Source organism: Dromiciops gliroides, chromosome 2 (assembly GCF_019393635.1).
Source record: "Dromiciops gliroides isolate mDroGli1 chromosome 2, mDroGli1.pri, whole genome shotgun sequence".
NCBI classification, from domain to species: domain Eukaryota; kingdom Metazoa; phylum Chordata; class Mammalia; order Microbiotheria; family Microbiotheriidae; genus Dromiciops; species Dromiciops gliroides.
Window position 1 is genome coordinate 483,584,130 of NC_057862.1, and position 23,416 is coordinate 483,607,545.

Below are 23,416 nucleotides of genomic sequence, written 5' to 3' on the forward strand. Positions count from 1 at the left end.
GAATGGGGTTACTAGACACGTTTCTGGCTTGAGAAAGAAGGTTGGAGATCTGTCCAGTGCTCCATTTCAGGACTTGATAACAAGAATAAAAATCTCAGTAAATGGTGCCTCTCTGTTTATCCCCCTTTCAGTTTTCAGTGTGGACTGCAGCACAGTGGAATGCCCTTCCATTCAACAGGTTGTTTGCCCGCTGGATAGTTATGAAACTCAAGTTAGACTGACAGCTGATGGCTGCTGTACTCTTCCAACAAGGTTCGTTTGTCTTTTGTTTATCAAGTTTTCACCCATGTCTTCTTCAATGTTAGCACCATCAAGACTGCAATTTCAAGCATGTGTTCTTTTTTTCGGTGGAAAACCTAATATTGTCTGTTTCCATGAGAAGAAATTTCTGAGATGTTACTATTATTTTGTATTACATACCATCTTCCTTCAGAGCCAGATCTGAGTTGCTTTAAACTTAATAATTTCATTAATCTTCATGAGGCCCTCATAAAGGAATAGCTGTACTTAGGAGATAGAGAACATTTGAAGGCAAATAATTCCATGCCTATATGTGTATGTAAGTATGATAACCCATATGAATGGCCTTTGATTACTTTAAAATAATGCACTTAGAATTGTTTCGTGCTAAACAATTATCGGCTTAGTGGAAGTGCTGCTAAGGGATCCATATGAAAAGGACCATACCTCTAGAGGTGGCAGGAACCTCAGAGACTACCCAGTGCATCATTTTCCAGTTGAAGAAATTGAGGCCCATAGAAGTTTATTGACTATGCCCAATGAAGTTCACACAGGTAGTTAGCATCAGAGGCAAGATCTGAACCTAGGTACTCTGACTTCCATAGCCAGTGCTGTTGCCACTTTCACCATGCCTTAAATAGCCATATCTGCCTAGGTGCTTCGATTCCTTTCTGAGCCATAGCAGGTTCTAAGCTCTTGTTACTACAGCTTTTTAATGAATACACACAAGCATTCTTGCTGTATTAGAGAAAAACCGAATGGCATTTTAATAACAGCAGTCATATTAAGGTTCATCCTAGGAAACTTTACACCAAACGTTTATACAACAGTGAAATGGATGGCTCTGAATGAAATACCCCACACAAACTCTGCCAAATACAAATACTGTCTAGTTGACCAATTTGTCAGAAGAGCCAAGCTCCTTGATTCTGTAAAAATATAGCTCCTGGATTCCCTTTTTATTTATTTGATTGTGTTTAAAATAAATCCTGTCTGTCATAATGCTAAAGTCAGTCTGGAGTTAAAAGTGACAAAAATGAGGAAAGCTGAAGCTAACAGAAAACCAAAGGTTTTGGCTACAATCCCACCTATCAGCTAATTGAAGAGAAAGGCCTTAGCTCTCCTAGCATCCTAAGTTTCCTGATCTGGAACAGTCTACACCCACATTTCCTTGTTTGGCAAATTTAAATATGTAAGCAGGACCTACTTCCTGTTCCATCTTATCCTGCCATGCATGCTTACCTTGGGTTTTGCTAATTTGGTGCCAGCTAAGCACAAGTTCTGACAAGTTCTCCCCAAGCTAGAGAGTTCAGAGCCTTCACTTTCAGCCCTGGTGATAAATTGGATGTCCATTTTCTGGAGGACTGGCAGCAAAAGTCAGTGCAGATCGACTCATTACCAGAAGGCATACAACCACATTAATGAATTTTTTTAAAAACCTATACATGAGAATTATCTATTAGGGTAGAGAGAACCTGAGATCTTTTGTCATTGCGTAAAATATTCATGTCAAGCAAATGAATGAATGATGAATGAATGAAAGGAATAGGAATGGAGGAAGGAAGGAATGGGAGGAAGGAAGAAGGAAAAATTATTATTAATAATACTACGGGCAAAGCACTGTGCTAAAACTAGGGTCTACAGGCTCTGTTCTCACAGAAATCATTCTAATGGGGGAGATAACACAAGTAGGAGGATCACAGATCCTTAAAGCACTGAAGAAAAAGCATCTTTTGGGCTTTTCCCTAATTTTTATGTCATTTAGAAAGGTGAAATGAAAATATGCAGCTCTTTTCTGAACTATAAGTAGATTATTGCTATTTGGCTATATGCTGATTTTTGGTTATTTTTCTCTAGCATCAGGTTGATATTTTCATTAATAATTTGATTGAAATATTGGTCTGTTTCATCATTTAAACCCCTACATTCAGGCATGGGTACTGCTTCCCTATTATACTATAGACAGTCCAAATTACTCTCCTTGGTTCTAAAAAGCCCTTCCTGATTTCTCTTCTTTCACCAATATTCCTCTACTAATGTCCTGCCTTCCAAGCTAACTTGTATTTAACTACTTTGAATATATTTGTATTTATTAGCATTATATTTATGTTATATATGTTTCCATTTCCATTTGCTTATTGTTTGCCCTTCTATATTGTAATTTTATGTATTTGAGAGTAGGAATTGCTACGTTCTTTGAAGGTATTTCCTCAGCACCCAGCGCTATACCTGGCACATAGTAGGGAGGGATTTAATAAGTACTTATTGATTGACTGATAAGATGTTTTTGCAGCCTCCCTTTCAAAGCCTTATCTTCTACTATTCCTCAGCCAGAACCATTTTAACCAATTGGTCTTCTTACTGTCCCCAAAATAGGCCATGCCTTCACTTTCTGACATCTAAAACTTATTTATCTTTTAGATAAATCATTTTCATTTCATTTTTACTTCCCACTTTCTTCTATATGCCTTCATGGAGATTTTCCTCCACTTTTGTAGTGTGCATTTAACCTGCCACTTCTAGAGTAATTCTTAAGGTTCTTTTCATTCATACCACTCATTTTGTCACTTATTCATATACCACTTTGCATTACAAATTAGCTTTTCTGTCTGGGTACATGAGGAGGTAGCATTTGCATATGTGAGCCTTCTCCAGTTTTCCCCTCTCTGCTGCCTAGTATATTATTCATATTTTTTAAGGCCCACTCAATATAATCCTTATTGAGTAAACGGAAGGGGAAAATAGTCTGAAACCATTCTCACAAATTGTCTTAGACTCTCAGCGCTGAAAGAACACCGGATACCCAGGTGGCACAGTAGATAGAGCTATAGGCCCTGAGAGTTCAAATCTCACCTCATACACTTGCTAGGTGTGTCATTGCCGGGTAAGCCACATAACCTCGATTTTATTCAGTTTCCCTATCTGTAAAGCGGGTGGATAATAGCACCTGCCTCCCAAGATTGTTATGAGAATCAATGTGATATTTATAAAGCACTTAGCACAGTGCCTGGCACATAGTAGGTGCTATGTGAATGCCTCACAATTATTTTTATTATTATCATTATGACTATAGAAATCACTCATTGCAAACTTCCCGTTTTATAGTTCAGGAAACTGAGGCCACAGAGGGAATATGACTTGCCCAATATCATGTAGTAAATTAGTGAAAGAGCTGGGTTGAGACCCCCGGTTTTTCTTACTGTTTATGGCATGGCTCTTTTCGCTATATCATGCTACCACCCCAGTACCTGACCTTATGAGTTCTCAGGCTGGTCATCATATTTTGCTGGATTTGCAGTGCCAGTGATCTAGACAAAGCTTAGTCTTGGCGTCAAGGTAAGATTTCAAAGTGGCACAGAGAAATTAAATTTAATGAGATGAAGCTTCCAGGCTACATACCCCTGATTCTTTAATTTAGTCAGTTCACATATATAAGTTGTATAGAATATACATATTTTCCAATAAATCTTATTAATTAATTCCTTTTGTAACATTGTAGTTGTTTCTGAAAACATTCCCAACTCCTTCCCACCAACTATACAACCAGGAATTTGACCCTCCCTTTTATAACAAAAAAAAATTAAATTATTAAGTAAAAGCCAAATGATTTCATGATTGCCTTCAACATGCATTTGCTTTGTGGCCCATGGGAAAGTCACTTTAACTTCTTAGTACCCCAGGCAACACATTTAAGACTATTAGTTAACAGAGAAGTTTCCAGTCCTGCATTGATGGAGGGAGTTTCTGTACCCAGATTCCTATAACCAATGAAATACTGGTTCTGGGCTCCTTCCTCTCACAACAAAAAAATGGTACAGCATGTAAGATGGATGGATGGATAGATAGATAGATAGATAGATAGATAGATAGATATGGATACAGATGGATAAGTACATATTGTGAGTGTGATATATATGTGAATTTATTATGTATATATACACATATATATGAATACACATGTGTGTGTGCATGAATGAATGTACAGTGAGATCTAGAATCCTTTTCCACTTGGCATTATTTAAGCCTCTGTTATAAATACATGGGTAGGGTAGTGTAGAAACTTAGAGCCCTGAAAAAAGTAACAAAATGCTTAATTAAGGCAGTATCATGTGGACTGAAAGAGCACTGCACTTTGGATCACAAAACCTGGGAACTAAATAGTTAAATGAAAAAGTGCAGAAGCAATGCAAAAGACCTTTTAGGACTAGGCATGTCTAGATTCTGACCTTGGGACTTCGTACATGATCCTAGACCAGTCTCTTAACCTCTTTTAACTTTAGTTCCCTCATCTGGAAAATGGCGATAATAATACTTGCACTGGCTACTTTAGAGCTTGAAATTACCGTAGAGGTCAGCTGAACCCCCCTGATTTTATAGATGAGGAAAACAAGGCCAAATTGCTTAAATGACTTGCCTAGAGTCACACCCCCAACAAGTATCTTAGGCAAAATTTGAACCTAGGTCTTCCTTCCTCCATGTTCTGAGCTGTATCCACTAAACCAGTGATGTCACAATCAAATTGTCATTGACAATGAAAACAAAAAATTGACTTTACCTATGTTGTATTATATTTTAATTTATTTTGTTAAACATTTTCTAATTAGATTTTAACCTGTTCTAATATCTCAGCCCCAGGAGTTTGATACCTCTGCTTTATATCTTAATGCCTCTTCACAGCATATTTGTGAGGGTCAAATGAGTAACTTTATCTTAAGTGCTTTGTAGCCATAATTATATCAGGTTGTCACAAAGTCTTAGCACATTTTAAAGTTTTAATAGCTTAAAAATTCACTATGACTTTGGAAATGTCCTGTGTATCAATGTGAACTACCAAGTAGAGGTTTAGAAGAAAGGAACCTTTACACTAAGGTTAAGAAAATGGGGGAAATGTGTTTAAACTGTAGATTATAATGGGCCAGCAAGGAAGATCATAGGACTATTTTCCTGAAGACTACAAAGAAAAGAAATTCAGTTCCCACATATCTATTCCATATTGCAGATATGTATAGATAAAATTCTTACTGTTGGAAATTGTAGCGCACTTTTTGAGGTCCCTCCTAGTCCTGTGATACTGCAATTAGCTACTTAGTCTATGTATTTTGGAGCCTCCCCAAACCTCTTTCAACATTGTCTTAGCTGTTATTCTAATTACATAATAGCAACTCTTTCATTCCTGCCTTATGACACCTCTGACTTGCTTCAGCTGTCCTATGGTCCCTCTAGATTTCTATTTCTTCTTTTCTCTCCCCCTCCTTATACTTTCTTAGTAGTATGAAGTCACGTCTGTTCTCTTTCAATGCCTTTTCTCCTGTCCCCTATGTCTCCACTAACTCTCAGTAAGCATCCATCTTAAATACCAAATCATTATAACTTCTACATGAATTCCTAGGCATTCAACTTCCATACCATTATTATCCCCTTATTTGTCTTCTGCTGAGCCCTAAGATGGGTGATATTCAATAGCAAACAATAATGAAGTCTAGTGAGAGAAAATAGGAAATGGAGAGTGAATCTGCATGTTATATAGAACATTAGCCCGAATTATTGTGGAAGAGGAGAAAATGAAAAATACGTATCCATTGACAGCGAGGTGGCACAATGAATAGAGTGTTGGACTTGGAGTCAAGAAGATCTGAGTTCAAATCTAGCTTCAAATACTTAGCTTTGTTATCCTGTCAAAATCACTTAGCTTTTATCTGCCTCAGTTTCCTCATCTGTAAAATGGTGATAATAATAGCATGTAACCCCTGGAATTGTGGTGAGAATCAAATCAGGTAATTTTTGTAAAGCACTTTGCCGACCTTAAAGCACTGTATATATTTTGGATATTATTACTACTACTATTATTGGAAGGCATAACTCTTAGTCTTTCAGCTTTACCAACTTAGCACAGTCATTATATTTCCTAGAAAAACTGACATAAATTAGCCATGAATGTTGGTTCCAAATGCTATCTTTAGTTGTAGGGAAAATAACAATGCCTCTAAATGTAAAAGATGTGGTACTGACAATTTGTAATGCCAAAGATTTCTTTAAAACCTAAGTTAAAATATGTACACGTCTATGTATTAACTATTTCTGCATTTCTTTGGATGTTAGAGTTGGAGGAGATCTCAGAGGTCATCTTGTCCAAACCCTTGTTTAACAGATGAGGATAATGAGGCCCAAAGAAAAAGATAATATAACTAACATTTATATAGCACTTACCGTGTTCTAGGCACCATGCTAAGCAGTTTACAATCATTAACTCATTCTATCCACATAACAACCTAGGAGGTAGGTGTTATTATTATCCCCATTTTTTTACAGATGAGGAAATTGAGGCAAATAGAGGTTTAGTGACTTGTGTAGGGTCATACAGTTAACAAGTATGTGAGGTCACATTAGAACTCATATTCCTGACTCCAAGCCCAGCTCTCTCTCCAAACAACCTGAGACACAGTTTGTCTGCAGTCACACGTAGGTCATAAGTGGGAGAGCCAGAATTTGGACATGGATCTTCCGACTCCAAATCTAGGACTCTTTCTATAATCTCTTCCAAAGGGATGTTTTTGGAGTTTAACTTTCTGATTCCATAAATCTAGATTCCTAAATTTCAGAGAATGCATATCTTTGTGGCATAGAGGCTCTAGATACTCAGGCATAATTCAGGTAGCAACACTTAAGCTTCATCCTTTCACATGAGCTGCTTTCTACTTTCTTCACTTACTAGTTGGTGATTTATCCTAGGACAAAACATAGGATTTAGGGACCTTTGAGCACCAATTAAGTGTTAAGAATTTTAAAATTGAATTAAAAAAAATCTAAATAGGGGCAGCTAGGTGGCACAGTGGATAGAGCACCGGCCCTGGATTCAGGAGGACCTGAGTTCAAATGCGGCCTCAGACACTTAACACTTACTAGCTGTGTGACCCTGGGCAAGTCACTTAACCCCAATTGCCTCACTAAAAAAAAAATAAATCTAAATAAACCAAAGCTCTACTTAAGAAAATTTGTGGATACACTGAGGAACTTAATTTTCTCTTATCCATACCCAGACATGAAATATTTCTCCCCAAGCAGTGGCAATTTAAAAAAACAAAAACAACACGCATATACAAAAACACAAAACTCACACATTTCCCATATAGAATACCTCCCTGTTGAGATCTGGTACCTTCTATAAGAAATGGATAAACAAGGTACAATTGGAAATCAGGCCTACCTTAATCTCTGCATTTAGGATTCCTGCATTTGACCCATGTTTTCTAGCCCAAATATCCGTGGTAATCATTATTCATTCTAAATGTGCTCTTTCTCAAGTAATTTCCTGAGTTTAAAGTTAGATACAGAGAAGTAGATCAGCTTTGAAATTAGCTTGTTTAATATGTACTTTAAAAGATAAGCTGTAAAAGAGATCTGTGGTTTCATATACAATCCTCTTTTCCATTCTTTCTATATAGAAGTGTTTGATCTTTACTGGCATTTGTCAAGTTCAGAATAACAACAACAACAAAAAAAACATTATAAATAAATACATGTGGGGAAGAGGAGAAGCCATTCCATGGATCAGGGTTAAGGAAGTCTTCCTAATGAGCAAACTAAGCATTGTTTCAGACATAAACCTTCCTCCCAACATGGCTCATGCCAAAAAGACCTCAACATAGCTTCTGTACTTTTTCAACTGACCTTTTAGATCCAAACTGGAAAGCTAAAATTCAGCTGCCAGAATAAATCACCAAGAAGTAAACACCTAATGTTCATATCTTACTCCCTTTTGACCTAACTAATGCTATTCTCATTTTCTGATGGCTACCAATTTGGCAAAATATGTTTTTATATTTTTGATAAGAGAATTGAATGAACATTTTAAATAGTTTATAAGCTATCAACTATGTAACTTGAATGCAACCCAATTTAACAGAAGTTTATTAATTAAACTGCTTGATACAAGTACAAAGCAAATGAATTATGACACCCCCCCACCATAATATGCAATCTATGATAATGCAGGAACAGTCACCTTTAGGCCTAGCTTACCATATACTGAGTGTATAATTTGCTTGGCCAGCATCTCACCAAATGGCAGTCATTGAGATTACTTTTTCAAATGGTGCTCAGTTTCCTGGTAGATTGGGATTAAAGAATTTAGAGAGGCAAAATAGTTCTATCTCTAATCTTTGGTTTTAGGATAGCCTTGGAAATCTTAGTCTAGACAAATTTGGATGGAGAGTCTAGCCTAAGCCCAGGTTCAGTCTATCTGAAGAAGATGAGATGAATTCTGGGCTAACTCATTTAGAATCATCCTCAGCTCTTTCCTTTATTTCAGTCCTATATCTAATAATTTCTCAAGTCTTGTCAATTCTGCCTCTACTACATCTGTCCCATATCCCTTCTCTCCACATTTAGTTTCTTCCAGGAGCTGGCCCCGTCAATCATACCTTCTCTCTAAAGCTACCAATTCTTCTCTTCTCCAAACAAGCATGTACAGATATCCACTCTCCCTTGACTAGCCCTTCAAGCTAGTTTTGTTCCCTTAACTGCTAACCTCCTAGAAAGAGTACTCTATGCTCAGTCAGTCCACTATCTTGTTGACCATTCAGACCTCAACCCCTTGCAATTTGACTTCTGAATATTAGTTTATGTTACATTACTTTCTCCATGTTCTCCTATCAGCTCTTTTTTTCTTCTTTTTCTTTTTCCTAAATGCTCATTATCAGTCTCCTTTACAGGTTCATCATCCTTAAATCTACCCCACCCCATTCTTTCCCTTGACTTCCTATAATTTCATTGCCTGTTGAAAACCTTCACCTGGATATCCTGATAGAACTTCAAATTCAGTATCTCCAAAACCAAACTCATCATCTTACCTTTTAGGTCTGCATTTCTTTGAATTCTCTATTTCTGTTAATTTTGTTACTGTCCTTCCAGCTCCCCCACCCACAACACAAAGTCTTGTTGTAGCTATCTGGAACTCTCTCCTCTTCTTCCATATCCTCTTCATATCTACTAAGTTGGAAAGCCTCCTTGATTCTGCCTCAGTATCTTTCAGTATCTGTCCCCTTATCATCTTCCTTCCTCCATGCCCTCTAACCCACTGGACATTGCCATTTGACATAGCAGTATACCCTAAGGACCCCAGGAACTAGCCAAATGCCTGGTAGTTGAACCCTCTTTTATGTATTGTCTTTCCTAGTTTGTAGGTGATCTGTTTGAGAGAAAGGCCTATCCTGGTTTTCTCTTTCTACCCCTAGGACATAGCAGAGTGCTTGGCACATAGTAAGTGCTTTTAATAATTCTTTTTCATTCATTCATTCACTTATAGGTCTTCTACTCTAATATCTAGTGATACTCTAGTATCACCTATTATTACCATATCGCTTCATCACCTCTCACCTGGCCTATTGTAATAGCTTGCTAGTTGGGCTTTCAGTCTGTCTGCTATCTAATGAGTGTTTACAAAGCTTCTAAAATAATCTTCCTAATACAGTGATGACTGAATAAATGAAAAAAGCATTTATCAAGTGCTTCTATGTTCCAGATACTCTAAGATCTGGTCACATCACTTTCCTATTCAAAAATCTCCTAGTTGTATCTCTCATCCTAGAAAGGCCTCCACAGTCTGACTCTAGCCTACTTTTCTAGTCTTACTTTTACTCTCCTTTATGTGATCTGTATTCCATCCACAGTGCCCTGCTAGATATTACCTAACCTCAGTTTGCTGTTCTCCACATTTATACAATTGTGCAAGCCATCCTCCATCTCTATAATGTGTTTTTTCCTTATCTCTAGCTATTAAAATTCTCTTTCTTCAAAGCCCAACTGAAGTAATGCCTCTTACATGAAGCCCTAACACCACTCCCCCAACTCTACCTCATTACCCCCAGTAAAAATATTTTTCTCCTCTCTAAATATTCAGAAAACATTTTTTATGGATCTTTCACTGTCCTTCATAGGTATATGTCTTGTATTGTAGTTACCTTCAAACTTGTACATCCCTCCTGATGGGGTTGTAAGTTTCTCAAGGAAAGGAGCTATGTTATCTTTCAGCTTTGTTTATCCAGGAATGACTATGTCATAGTAGGTGCTTAATAAATGTTGGTTGAATCACTTTAGCCTTTAGGGATATGGAGGATATGAGATTCCAGATAAACAAGCCTTCACTTTTGTGCAGCCTTTGTCATGGTAGAATACCTAGTTTATTTTTCATGGCAGTGAACAGGTTAAACATATCTCTTTTTTCCCTCACAAGGGAGAATTCTCTTTTGGAAATTATGAACACAATTAGAGGTCCATTCACTTGCAGAAAAAACACCTGATTTCCAAAGATCTGAACATATTAAATTCATTTCATGTTTCCTTTAAAATAAATCAATTATATTCCAATAGATGTTACCTAGTTTAATGGAGGTTCAGTTATGTACAAAGATAGGTCCTGTACTCAGCTGCTTTCTACCCTTAGTCAAAGGTATTCATATTGTGTAATAGATTTCTGGGCAAGCTCCAGTTTTTTTTAACAACATTCTTGCACAGATATGAAAGCAGTATCAAAAAGAGCAGCCAGTCCAGATGTGAAGTATATTGATCTGCTGGGCCATCTACAACAGCCCATTCTTATGCCTTTAGCAGGATAATCATCCTGTGTCCTATTGCTGTTATGCCAGGCCTTCTTAACTCCTTCCCATCACCAGATCACTTCAGCCCCCAGTACTCTCCTAGAATGCTCTAGGAATAGCACCAAATCCTAGTAACAACGGAGCTTCCCTGATTCTTACCCACAATAATTAAACTTTCAGCACAACTGTGATATAAAAATGACAGTTTGTGTTACCTTCCCAAGAACCAAAATGTTCTATTTTGATTTGTGTCTAAAAGTGCATATTTCAGTAAAGTTGGCAGGTAAGGAAAATTCAGTCCAGTTGTTTGCAGGTAGAAATAAACTAAATGACCATTTACCATTTTCAAAAACTTAACAGTGTGGTTTCTCTTGTATAGAATGCACTGCCCTAAGCCAAGTTCCCAAGCCTTTTCCTGGCTCCCATCTATCTCTGACGAAGCAGTCTCGTTCTCTTCCAGGATCTCTTTCCCAAACACTTATCTTTCATGCTTTGTGAGTCACCACCCTGAAACTCCCAGAATATTTTTTTTTTACATTAAGCAGTAGAAAAATTTTGGAAACTTTTTCTTAGCTCCTTGGTAACTCAGTTTCTCAAACTTCCGGATGGCAAAAATCCCCAGGGATCTTGCAGTTTAGGTTTTTTAGATTTTGCCTGTGTGTGTGTGTGTGTGTGTGTGTGTGTGTGTGTGTTATTGTGCTCAATACATAATTACATAATATGTATAATCTACAAGAGAGGTTACAGTCCCTCTATTTTCTCTAAAAGCACTAATACAGGAACCTGTTATCAAGGCTTTATGGGTGGTGAAATGAGCACTGGACAAGTAGCCAAGAGTCCTGGGTTCTACTCCGGGTCATGACAATAAATTGTTGTATGCATTTGGGCAACACATGCCCTCTCTAGGTCTCACTTTCCTTACTTGTTAGGGTTAAACTTCCAGCTCTTAAGATCCTGTAATTCTCTATGCTCAAGTGTCCTTGAAACAGTCTGTGGAAAAACTGTATTTCTTAGTCCTTCAGAACTGTTTCTCAGTTCTTTAGACTGTTCCTTCCTAGACCCAGCCAGTCTTAATAATAATCAAACAGCCCCATACCTTGTGTACAGTTCAATCAAGTTTTAGTTCCTTTATTTTATCTCTGGGAGGTCCATGAAATTTATCTTTAAGAAGCAAGGAAAATAACTCCTCACTACGTACAAAACTCCACCTCTGTGGAAGAGGGGAATCAACTGGACCATCTCTTAAGGACATGAAGCTCTTGAATAGGAAGGAGAAAAGAGAAATTTAAGAAAGTTCTGGAATTCACAAGGCATTTGGGAAATGGATATAATTTAAGTATTGGTGAAAAAAGAAGGTGGGAGTGCAGAATCACAAGGGAAGATATAAACAAAGTTATGGTTAAGCACTTAGCTTTTCTATTTTTTTTCCTTAAAAACATCTGAATAGATTAAATGGAAAAACATATAAAGGGAATATTTTTTATAAAGGAAATATTGAGTTAATGGCAAATAGGTTAAATCATCAGCTGAAAGTGAGAGAAGGTCCTTTATAGAATCCCAGTACCAAGAAGTGATGAATCATTTAAATTTGTAATTGTAAAAATGATCCTAAAAGGACAAAAGATGAAGAGTTATTCCATGAAAAGTCTACCTCTATGTATGGGTCTGTCAGTTTTTCTGTGACCATGTGTGGTACACTCATCTGTGTGTCTCTTTGTAGCCTCATTGTCTCTTTGGTGTTTTTTGGTGTTGCTGCTTCTCTCTCTATCACTTTGCATATAGCTTTATCTCTCCCTGTTTTTTTTCCGGCTCTCTCTCTGACCTCTTTATTTCTGTCTTTCTTTGTATCACTCTTTATCTGCTTGTGTGTATATGTGTGTGTGTGTTTCTCATTTTCACTATCCCCCACCTGAGAGTTTAAGCAAAAAATAAATTGTTATGTTTGTTGCAGAGAATTGTACATTTCTTTTTCCTAATTCAAAAGGTGAATGAATAGAATAATTGGCATGTATATGTATATATATGTGTGTGTGTGTGTTTATGCATACTTATTTCTTTTAACCTATATAATACCTGACTTTTTTCCTCATGCGTCCATGACCTTCATTTGTGGGGGAGGGAGGGACACTCATTCCTGTACCTGTGATATGGTAATAGCTCAAAATGACAAAGAGTGATTACCCCATACATGTTTTTTATCCTACATATTTTGAAGAAAACATGAGAGATGAATACCCTGATGATATTGAAGGTCAAGAATTTCTATCATTCCACTTTCCTATATTGTATCTAGGTACCTTCACTTGATGTTTTAAAGATGAAGACATCCTTTGAAATTTGGAGGATGCTTCCTCCCTAATCCTGATTTTGCATTTTCTTTCTCTACTTATAAAATTCATGAAGTCAGAACCAAACTAATGCCATGGTAATGGAATTATAGAGAGTGGATTACTATTGTACTATTTTGTGTGAACAGATGTAGATAATTAGGTAGGGAGAGGCACTAGAATTCCAGTACTGGAATTCATACCTTGAAGCTTAGTCTTTCATACTACACGTCCAGTGAAGGGCAGTGGAATGGTGCCTGGTCCATTAGGCAGTCATTGCTGCCCTTCAGGAGGGTCAAGTGAATTCAGTTGACTGTGCTTTAACATTTGCAAAGTACTTTATATAAATTATCTCATTTAATTCTTATAACAATCCTAGGAGCTAAGTACTACAGTATTATCCTCATTTTACCAATGAGGAAACTAAAGCCCAGAAAGTTTGTGACTTGCCTATGATCATCTAGTTAATAATTGTGAGGGGTAAGATTTGAACCCAGGTCTTCACTATGTTGCCTGTGTAATTATTGGTCTGGCTTAAACTTATCTAATAATACATTTATACTGTATGAACTGGATAAATAATTTACGATTACCATTATAATGGATCTCTTGGACAAGAGAAGATAAAATAATAATAAGAGTAAGCAAATTCAAGAAAAGTAGCAATTAACCTAGAAAAAGTCTTAATTAGTTGCTTTTCAGACCATGACTTAGGAAATCGGATAATCATGATAATCAATTATACCTCTAATCATAAAAGTGATACCTTAGAATCATATAGTACTTTTTCTTCCCCCAAACACAGTATATTTTCCTTTCTCTCTACCACATTTGTCACATTCCTTTTGGATATGTCATAACTGAACTCAGGTTACTGTGAGGGTTCTGTTTATTAATTTACTTGCAGTTGGGGAAGTTAAGCTTTGTTCTCTAAAGTAGTCCCAGGCTATATCTCTTACCCCAGCCAGCTATCCTGCAAATGTGAGCTTCTGGGTGGGGGAGCTATGTATCAAAACAAATCCATCACCACAAGTGGAAAAAATAACTCAAGGCACACAGTCTCCTGATGGTAGGTCAACGGTGTCATCTCTGTATACAAAGGACAGTCCTTCCTTTCTTCTTTGAGGTAGTATATTTTTAAGTTTGGGATCATCAAATAGTATTTATTACAGACCCATGTGCACATAACACTATGCTAGGAATTTAACTTTCCTTGTAGCATATCTTACCAAGTTAAGCAACTTAAATTGCTCCATGACTATTTATTTATATAGGGACCCTTTCACCTAGGATTTCACAATACCAATAAAATCCCAGGTCCAATCCCTATGCTTACCCCTAGGTCAAGTTTAAAGATAATGATCAGTTACTGCATTTGTCTCTAGGCCATGAGGATTCCTAATTTTGTTGTTGTTGTTTTTGTTTTGTCTTGTTTTTTGTTTGTTTTTTGTAGGGCAATAAGGGTTAAGTGACTTGCCCAGGGTCACACAGCTAGTAAATGTCAAGTGTCTGAGGTGGGTGTTTTTCCACTGTGCCACCTAGGTGCCCCAGATTTGTAATTTTTAAAACATTTTATTATCAATGTCTATTTGTTTCTCAAATTCAAGTCATTGTTTTCTTCTAAATTTTAATTGGGGTGGGGGACATCTAGGTGGTGCAGTGGATTAGAGGACTGGCCCTGGAGTCAGGAGTACCTGAGTTCAAATCCAGCCTCAGACACTTGACACTTACTAGCTGTGTGACCCTGGGCAAGTCACTTAACCCTCATTGCCCCACAAAACAAACAAAAATAAATTTTAATTGGGAAAATAAACCTGACAATGGGCTCATACTTTTCTTGAGGTAAAATGAATGAAATTTAAGTACATAGTACATAAAATATGTTAGATGAAAGTAAATTCAAAACATGGCATCAAGATTTCATTTTGTTTGTAAAACACCCTTCAGAAAAAGTTTTAAAGGGATTTTGAAGCTTTCCTCTCCAGAAGTGAGGAAAAAAACGATCATTTGGCTCCACTTCCACCTCCATGGCATAGCAATTTTAGCCTAAGAGCAAAACAATGTATAACGCTTTTTCTAATGCTGTCATTAAATATGTACCTATCTTCAGGGCTTATAATTTAAAAGGAAAAGAACTACAAATGCTACATATTTTAATTGAATCTGAACTAAACAGAAGAAAACTTACTTTCCTCCTGAAGAAAAAAACCCTTACCTAGATGAGATTAACTCCCTAGAATAGCTAGATCATTTGACTTGGTGATTTCTCCTTAGTTGTGTGAGCACTCATACTTCCTGGAGAAGTAAGTATGTATGAAGTAAGTATGCTTACTTACTCTCTGGCATTGAATGGAGACCAGAATTTGGTCTTGTTTTGCATAACGAATTAGTTGTTTCACTGTGGAGGAGAGAAGAGAGGGAAGAGTATATATGCCATACATCAAAATACAACACAAAATGCAGTGCAACATAAGACATCAAAACACAAAATGGCCATCAGTCCTGTGTAGCTAGCTGCTTTCTACTTTTACAGTGATGGTGGTAGAGTAGCAGAAAAGGGATAAAGGGCACTACAGAGTTTATAGTTCCTAGAATGTTTATTGTTGTTTAGTCATTTTCAGTTGTGTCCAATTCTTTGTGACCTCTTTTGAAGTTTTCTTGGCAAAGATACTGGAGTGGTTTACTATTCCCTTCAGCTCATTTTTCAGATGAGGAAACTGAGGAATACATGGTTGAATGCCTTGCCTGGGGTTCACACAGCTAGTGTCTAAGGCTGGATTTGAACTTGTGTCTTTCTGACTCCAAACCCAGCATTCTATCCACTGCACCACCCAGCTGCCCTACAGTGTCTACAGACATTAATTTAACTGTTTGTTTAATGGGATAGTCTTGGCACCATAGATAGATAGTCCCTTTCTAGGCCCATAACTAAATACAGACTAGATTGTAGGACAATGACTTTTTCAGCTACATCAACTCACAAAGATCCTATGATTGCAGGGTTTGTGGTCTGTGCCTGTAAAAGGAGAAGCCACACTGACAAAATTACACATCTTTTAATTATTACCTCTGATTGTGAAATCTTTGCCCAAAGATTACAATATGACTGGAGGAACTGAACCATGTCCTTATTGACATTATCCATATAAATGAAACTAAAAGAGGTCTAAAAGTCATATCTAAATGGAAGAATAGCAACAGTTCTTCTTTGAGAAACATTTAGAGACATAGGTAAAATTGACTTAATTTTGTGTGCCCAAGAGAAACAAGAAACAGTCATCTTTCCTGACTGTTCTCCTGATAAGCATAAGCAAAATTACTACTATGGAAAGAGTAGCAGCTTATGCATCACCATACAATGAAATTAAAATTCTGAGGAACTTGACATGATCTTCCAAAACAAAATTGGAGAGGGGCATAGGTATAGATAGATAGATATAGACATAGATATAGATATATACATATAGACCTATTCAGAGACTTCAGTGGGAAAATGAAAACAATTAAAAGACAACAAATAATATTTTAGAAAATATAGTTCAGAATTAAGAAATGGAAAAAGGCCAAAGATTTTTTGATTAGTGATGTTTTACACATTTCTCATAGTATTGATGACTTTTTAAAACATTGCTCTCACTTCCCAGGAATCACTACCATCTCTATTTACCCTCTTTCACCATGGAACTCTTCCTTGTAAGAAAGAAATATAGTTAAGCAAAAGAAACTAACACATTGACCATAACATACAACATGTGCCTGATTCCACACCAGTAGTCCACAACCTCTTTGCCAAGTCAGAATTAGTCATTGGATTGATCAGAATTCCAGTGTCTTCATGAATAGTTACACCAGAAGAGGGTCAAAAGACATGGGTCATGGAAAGGACTGAATAGTAGCACAAAAGTGAAATTGAGGAAATGATTGGTTGCTGATGTGAGAATAATTTCTGAAGCAGTTGTCCTCGTGTAGTCACACTGATTAGGTAGAGAAAAAGTCAAAATTAACACTTAATTATAATAAAGAAAAAGTTTAAAAGATTCTATATGAAATAACATCCACGTTAACTTGACCTATGAAAAATGGGGAATAGATAAAAGTAAATAAATTGATTATCAGTATTCTTTAGAGAAAATTTTAACCAATATAAAACAACTACCTCGACAGAGATGTGAAAAGAGTCTAGAAACTGCCAGCAAATACCCACAAGGTAGAAAAATATAGCAGCCAAGGACAATATTAGTTTTGAATAAAAGCTTCTTTGAAATGTGATAGAAAATTATGAACAGTATATGTCACAGTTTAGCAAGAAACAGTGGAAAGTGAAAGACATGTATTGAAAGGTTGGAATGAGAACCTTAAAGACAATAAGGGATTAGTTTTCAAGACATCTCAAGTCGGGCAGCTAGGTGGCACAGTGGATAGAGCACTGCCCTGAAGTCAGGAGTACCTGAGTTCAAATCCGGCCTCAGACACTTAATACTTACTAGCTATGTGACCCTGGGCAAGTCACTTAACCCCAATTGCCTCACTTTAAAAACAAACAAACAAACAAAGACATCTCAAGTAAAAAATAATAAAAAGTAGAAAAGATAAAAAATACTATTGTACTCAAAAGCTAAGACATCAATAATTACCACACCATATGTTCCTAATCTTAAATTTCTAAAACATCTTAATGAAAATGGCCTTTTTATCATCAATGATAATGAATTGATGAAAATATGATAGATACAAAGGCTTTTATAGATGTCTCTATGATAGACATCTTTATGGTTACATAGCAGACTAAAAGGTATTAAGAATTTAAAAATACCTCTGTTTATTATTTATAAAATTTTTTAAAAGCATTTAACTCAAAACAATATGCAGCCTTAAAAGTTCTCCCCAAATAAGGATTTCCCTTTATTCTGTTAATATTATACAAGATCTTTGATAGATACTGACACAGAGATAATGTTATTCAATGATCTCTTTGTTTTAATATTAAACAAGGCATGGGCAGCTGGGTGGCACAGTGGGTAAAGCACTGGCCCTGGATTCAGGAAGACCTGAGTCCAAATCCGACCTCAGACATTTGATACTTATTAGCTGTGTGACCCTGAGTAAGTCACTTAACCTTCATTGTCCTGCCCCCACAATCATATATATACACATACATACATACATACATACATATATAAAGCAAAGCATAAAACAAATGTATCCTCACTAAATCTTTACTCTTTGCCACTGAGGACCTACAGATAGTGGAATTCTCCACATGCTTAGATTTGTGGGTGACCTTGAACTGATGCATTGGGTCCCCAGAACACTACAGGACTTCTTTATTAAGATTCATGGTTTAAAAAAAGATTCATGGTTACTCAAAAAAGTTGGCATAATAACACACATGGGAAATGTTAAATGGATGAGAAACACAGTGGTGTCTAACTCACCTCTCCCTCAGCAGACCTGCAGAACTCCCAGTACAGCCCAAATCAGATTAAAATATAATTGGGAAATGTTTAAGTAAATAAATAAAAATACAACATAGATAATGCTAATTTGTGGTTTTCCAAGTCAATATGCTATCCACAAGGATCCATTTCTGTTTGAGTTTGACATCATTGGCCTCAATTATGTCATGAAGTTATAAAATGATGGGTTCATTAGTTTATTTATTTTTGACAGTCAAAGACAGACAGTAAACTGGACTTAGAACTGAAGAAAGTTGGTTGGATTACATTTGGGAAATCATATAGTACCTTCAGTGTTCCCAAGTTGATTCATCTGATACAAGTAGATCTTTGTAAAAACCAGTATTCTCCCAGTGACACCATACAGCTTTGACTCATGGGAACACCATGATCACAAAAGAATTCAAATTGTACATGACCCAGAGAAAAAAAAATGGAAAGACTGGCTCTAAGTAAGGTTATAGCATATTACTAACAAACATTCAAAAGTAAGAAGTAACATAAAACATGTTCAAGGATATCTGTAACTTAGAATGGAGATGGGACCATTATGTAACAAGAATGATATAACCTCATTCTTTCCTAGTATCCAAGAAATATTGAAATATCCAATGGAAGATTTCTAGGGCATCAGATAGATTTTCTATGAAGGATTTTTGGAAGGATATTAATAGGAATTTTGAAGGATAAGAAGGTGTGAGTGGATTGCAGATCTCATCAGTGGAGAGGAGTAACCACACTGAAGTCACAGATTCATCAAGTCCTTTCTTCTTTGGGAAATATTGTAAGCATACCAAAATATCATTTATTGTTATCTTGACATTTGATGTGTTATACAGAATTCCCATCCTTAGAGATTGGTGGGTTTTAGAGGAAAGACCAATGTTCTGATTAATGTACTTCAGTATTTAAAGGATTGATATCAGTATTTCCCCCACTGACACAGATTACAACTTTTACCTGTCACTCTTCAGATTCTATGAATGACTTTGTATGAGGGAAAAAAGCATTTATTGATGGGCAAATCCATAATGAGAAGCCTCTCAGGTGACATACATAAAATGCATTATTAGCTCCATACTCAAAGCTTTTCTAGCTTGATATAAGATTTTCCAGAATTTGCATTCCACCGATATTGTCTTTGTGAACTTATGAGCCTCCACACTACTATGAGACACCAGAGCAGGCTTCCATTAGAAATCTCATTTATGTAAAATGGAAATAATTTCATATCTGCCTAAAGGCAGAAAGCTAACCCAGATGATTTCCTTTATAGCTTTATCAGCAGGACTCTTGTTTTAGCCCTAAATATAAAGTTAGTTGTATGTAAGATCCTTGAAGATAGGGATCCTTTTTGTTTTCTGGGACAAGGGAGTTGGCCTTTAAATCTCTAGCAATAAGCATGGTTACTTGCACATGACAGGCACTTACTAGGTGTTTGTTGTTGAACTAAAATGGTGGAAGATAAACTGAGAGAGATTTTTGTGATCAGATAATGGCAATGGCAATAGTGGGATAGTAGTATTTTCACCACCAGTAACCCAATAACCTGATTATAACAAGTTCTTTTGTATTCATATTCATAGTTATTTTATCATTATGATTCATTATCATTAAAAAATTAAGTACCAAATTCAGTATGCTTCTGTGCTGGGTACTCTGTGAAGAAAACCAACTTCTTACCTCTAGAAGACCAAGATTAATATATGCAGATTAATATAAATTATTTTTTAATCTCTGATTTATATACTCTACACTTTTTATTGTTGTCTAGTCATTTCAGTAGTGTTTGATGCTTCATGACACTGGAGTCGTTTGCCATTTCCTTTCCCTGCTTGTTTTACAGATGAGGAAACTGAGGCAAACAGGATTAAGTGACTTGCCCAGGGTCACACAACTAGTATCTGAGGCCAGCTTTGAACTCAGGTCTTCCTGAAGATGGCATTAAATAGTAAACCTTATTTTGGACCTTTTTGCCTACCTGGGGCTATTTATTCTCCAAAGGGGAAAAATGTTGTGGAAGAGTAGCAAGGGGAAGAATATATACTTCTCCACTTACCATAGCTGAAAAATAGTCATCAAAGACAGGCAGATGGAGAGGCGAGTGTCCTATAGGGGTTTTGGATTTGGGTTATCACAGCATCTAAGCTTTCAAATATTCACTGAACTGAATTCATTACTTATAAAAGTGAGTAAAACCCCAATTAATTCCCTCTGAGGTGCAGATATGATTACATTATGTAATTATTTTAATGTGAAGTATTGACTGGTCATCATCAGAATAAGGACAATATTAGTAGCTTGATTTTTCTGGCAAAATGGAAATAAAATTCTCATTTAAAATGAAAAGACCAGGAGTCCTTCCATGCTTGCTGTTTCACACTAGCAGCTATTCTTTGATATCATAATTGCTGTTATTAGAGTTCTTATTGTCATTATTGCAAATTGAAATAACTTTGATGTACTACTTTACACTGATCAAATTGGCAAAAAATAAAAATAATGAAACTCAACACTGATAGGATTATGGAAGAATACATATACTCATTAATTACTGATAGAATTACAAACTTATAGCATCCTTTTAGCTGAACAATTAATAGTAATGCTAAATAAATTTAGTTGGTTTCAGTAATACTTAATGTCAAAATTTTGGCGAATCATTTTAAAAACAAAGAAAATTGGTTGCTGTGGTAGAAATGATGAAACTTGAGATCAAAGAGGCCACTCTATCATAAAATTTGAGGAGAAAGGAAAGAAAAGGCAGAAATGGTCTGATATAGACCCTAGATTCCAGGAGATGAGATTTCAGAGTATAAAGAAAGAATAGGTAGGGTTAAAATTCTTTGGGACAAGACATCTCCTGAGGCATAGGAAGTTCCCAAATAAAGGGTGGCACGATGCTATAAAAGTAATGTCAGAAGTTTTAAACCTTGGAATTGGATGTCTGGCCAAGAAAGGGGGGAAGGGTGAAGCTAATGACAACATGTCTGGGTTTTGCTTTTTTAAACCAAGGAGAATAAACTTGGAATAGGAAAGACAGAACCAATTGGCTTTCAAAGAATTAATACCCAAGATTATCAGAGTAGAAGTGCACCTGTTGTAGTTAATAAATGGTAGTATAGTTATGTTGGATTCTGAACTTGAAATCAAAAAGATCCAACTTCAGACTCTGACTTTGACTCTTATTAACTATATGACCATGGGCAAGTCACTTAAATTCTTTGAGTATCAGTTCCTTCATCAGTAAGATGGGGACACAAATTGATCCTGCCTTACATCACAAGGTTGTTCTAACGTTTCCAATGAGACAGTGTATATAAAGTGCTTTGGACACTTTAAAGCATGGCATAATTTCTGGTTGTTGTTGTTGTTGTAGTTGTTGATACTGTTATTAATGGGTTTAATTCATCAGGTCCTTGTGAAGTATTTCTCTGCATGAGAAAAACAAAAAATTGGCAAAAACAATTGCTGAGCTGTCTTTGAAATATTATGGCAAAGAGGAAAGGCATGGCAGGACAGGAGAAAGATAAATACTGGGTAGTGATTTTTTAACCTCAGATCCTCACAAAAATTCTAGAATAAATTATGAATGAGATAATTAGTAAACATATATGGCAGGAAATGTTGATCAGGAAGAACTAGTGTGGATTCATCAAGAACAGGTTATGGGGGCAGCTAGGTGGCACAGTGGATAGAGCACCAGCCCTGGATTCAGGAGGACCTGAGTTCAAATTTGGCCTCAGACATTTAATACTTACTAGCTGTGTGACCCTGGGCAAGTCACTTAACCCCAACTGCCTTACTAAAAAAAAAAAAAAGAACAGGTTATGAAAGACTAACTTCATTTTCCTTTTTTAAACAAGGTTATTAGACTTGTAGATCAGGAAAATATCATTAATATAGTTTACCCAAAAGCATTTAACAAAGACTTTCATATTATTCTTGTGAAAAGAATGGAGGGAGTATGTACTAGATGGTTGTACAATTATTTATATTCAGAACTGGATGAATGACCAAACCCAAAGAATAGTGATGGATAGTTTCATGGTAATTTGGAAAGAGATCTCTAATTGGGTTCCCTGAGAATTTGTTCTTGGTCCTGTGCTGTTTAACCTTTTTGTGTGTGAGCAGGATAATGGCATAGATGTCATGCTTATCAAATTCATAAATGTCATAAAACTAGGAGGAATAGCTTATATTTTGAGTGACATAATCAAGATTTAAAATTTTTTTAACATTATAGAATAATCTGTCACAGGAATAAATGTACAGTCATTTAAAATGGGATAATTATTTTTTAAATATAAGATTATGGAGATGTGACTATATAGAAGTTCAACTCAAAGAGATCTGAGGGTCTTTGTGAATTGCAAGGTCTATGTCAGTGGCCTGTAATATGGCAGCCAAGGAAGCTAATAGTTTCTTGGGCTACATTTAAGAAAGGCATAGCAATCAAGACTTGGTAGATGCCAGTCAGCTGTACTCTCTTCTGGCTAAGTCACACCTATAGTGTTGCATTCAATTCTGGGTTGCACATTTTAGGAAGAACATTGAGAAGGTGGGAATGCCCAAAGGAGAGTAACCAGAATGGTGAAGAACTTCAAGTTCATGTCATATAATAATTAAAGGAACTAGAATATTTAGCCTAGAGAAGGGAAGACTTAGAGAAACCTGAGAGTTATCCCCAAGTATTTGAAAGGATATACTGTAGAAACTGGCACCAACAGGAGGCACTAGGAACAATGCATAGAAAGTTGCAAAGAGACCTTTAAAGAGACTTTAGTTTTAATTTAAG

General features: G+C 36.3%; 1 protein-coding gene across 1 annotated transcript in view; it reads left to right on the forward strand.

Annotated features, from left to right (window-relative positions):
* The window catches only part of CRIM1 (cysteine rich transmembrane BMP regulator 1), a 258,248-nt gene that overhangs the window by 135,206 nt on the left and 99,626 nt on the right, over positions 1-23,416 (forward strand). The window contains 1 exon segment of the mRNA XM_043988449.1: positions 132-252. Coding sequence (XP_043844384.1) covers positions 132-252 — 121 coding nt within the window.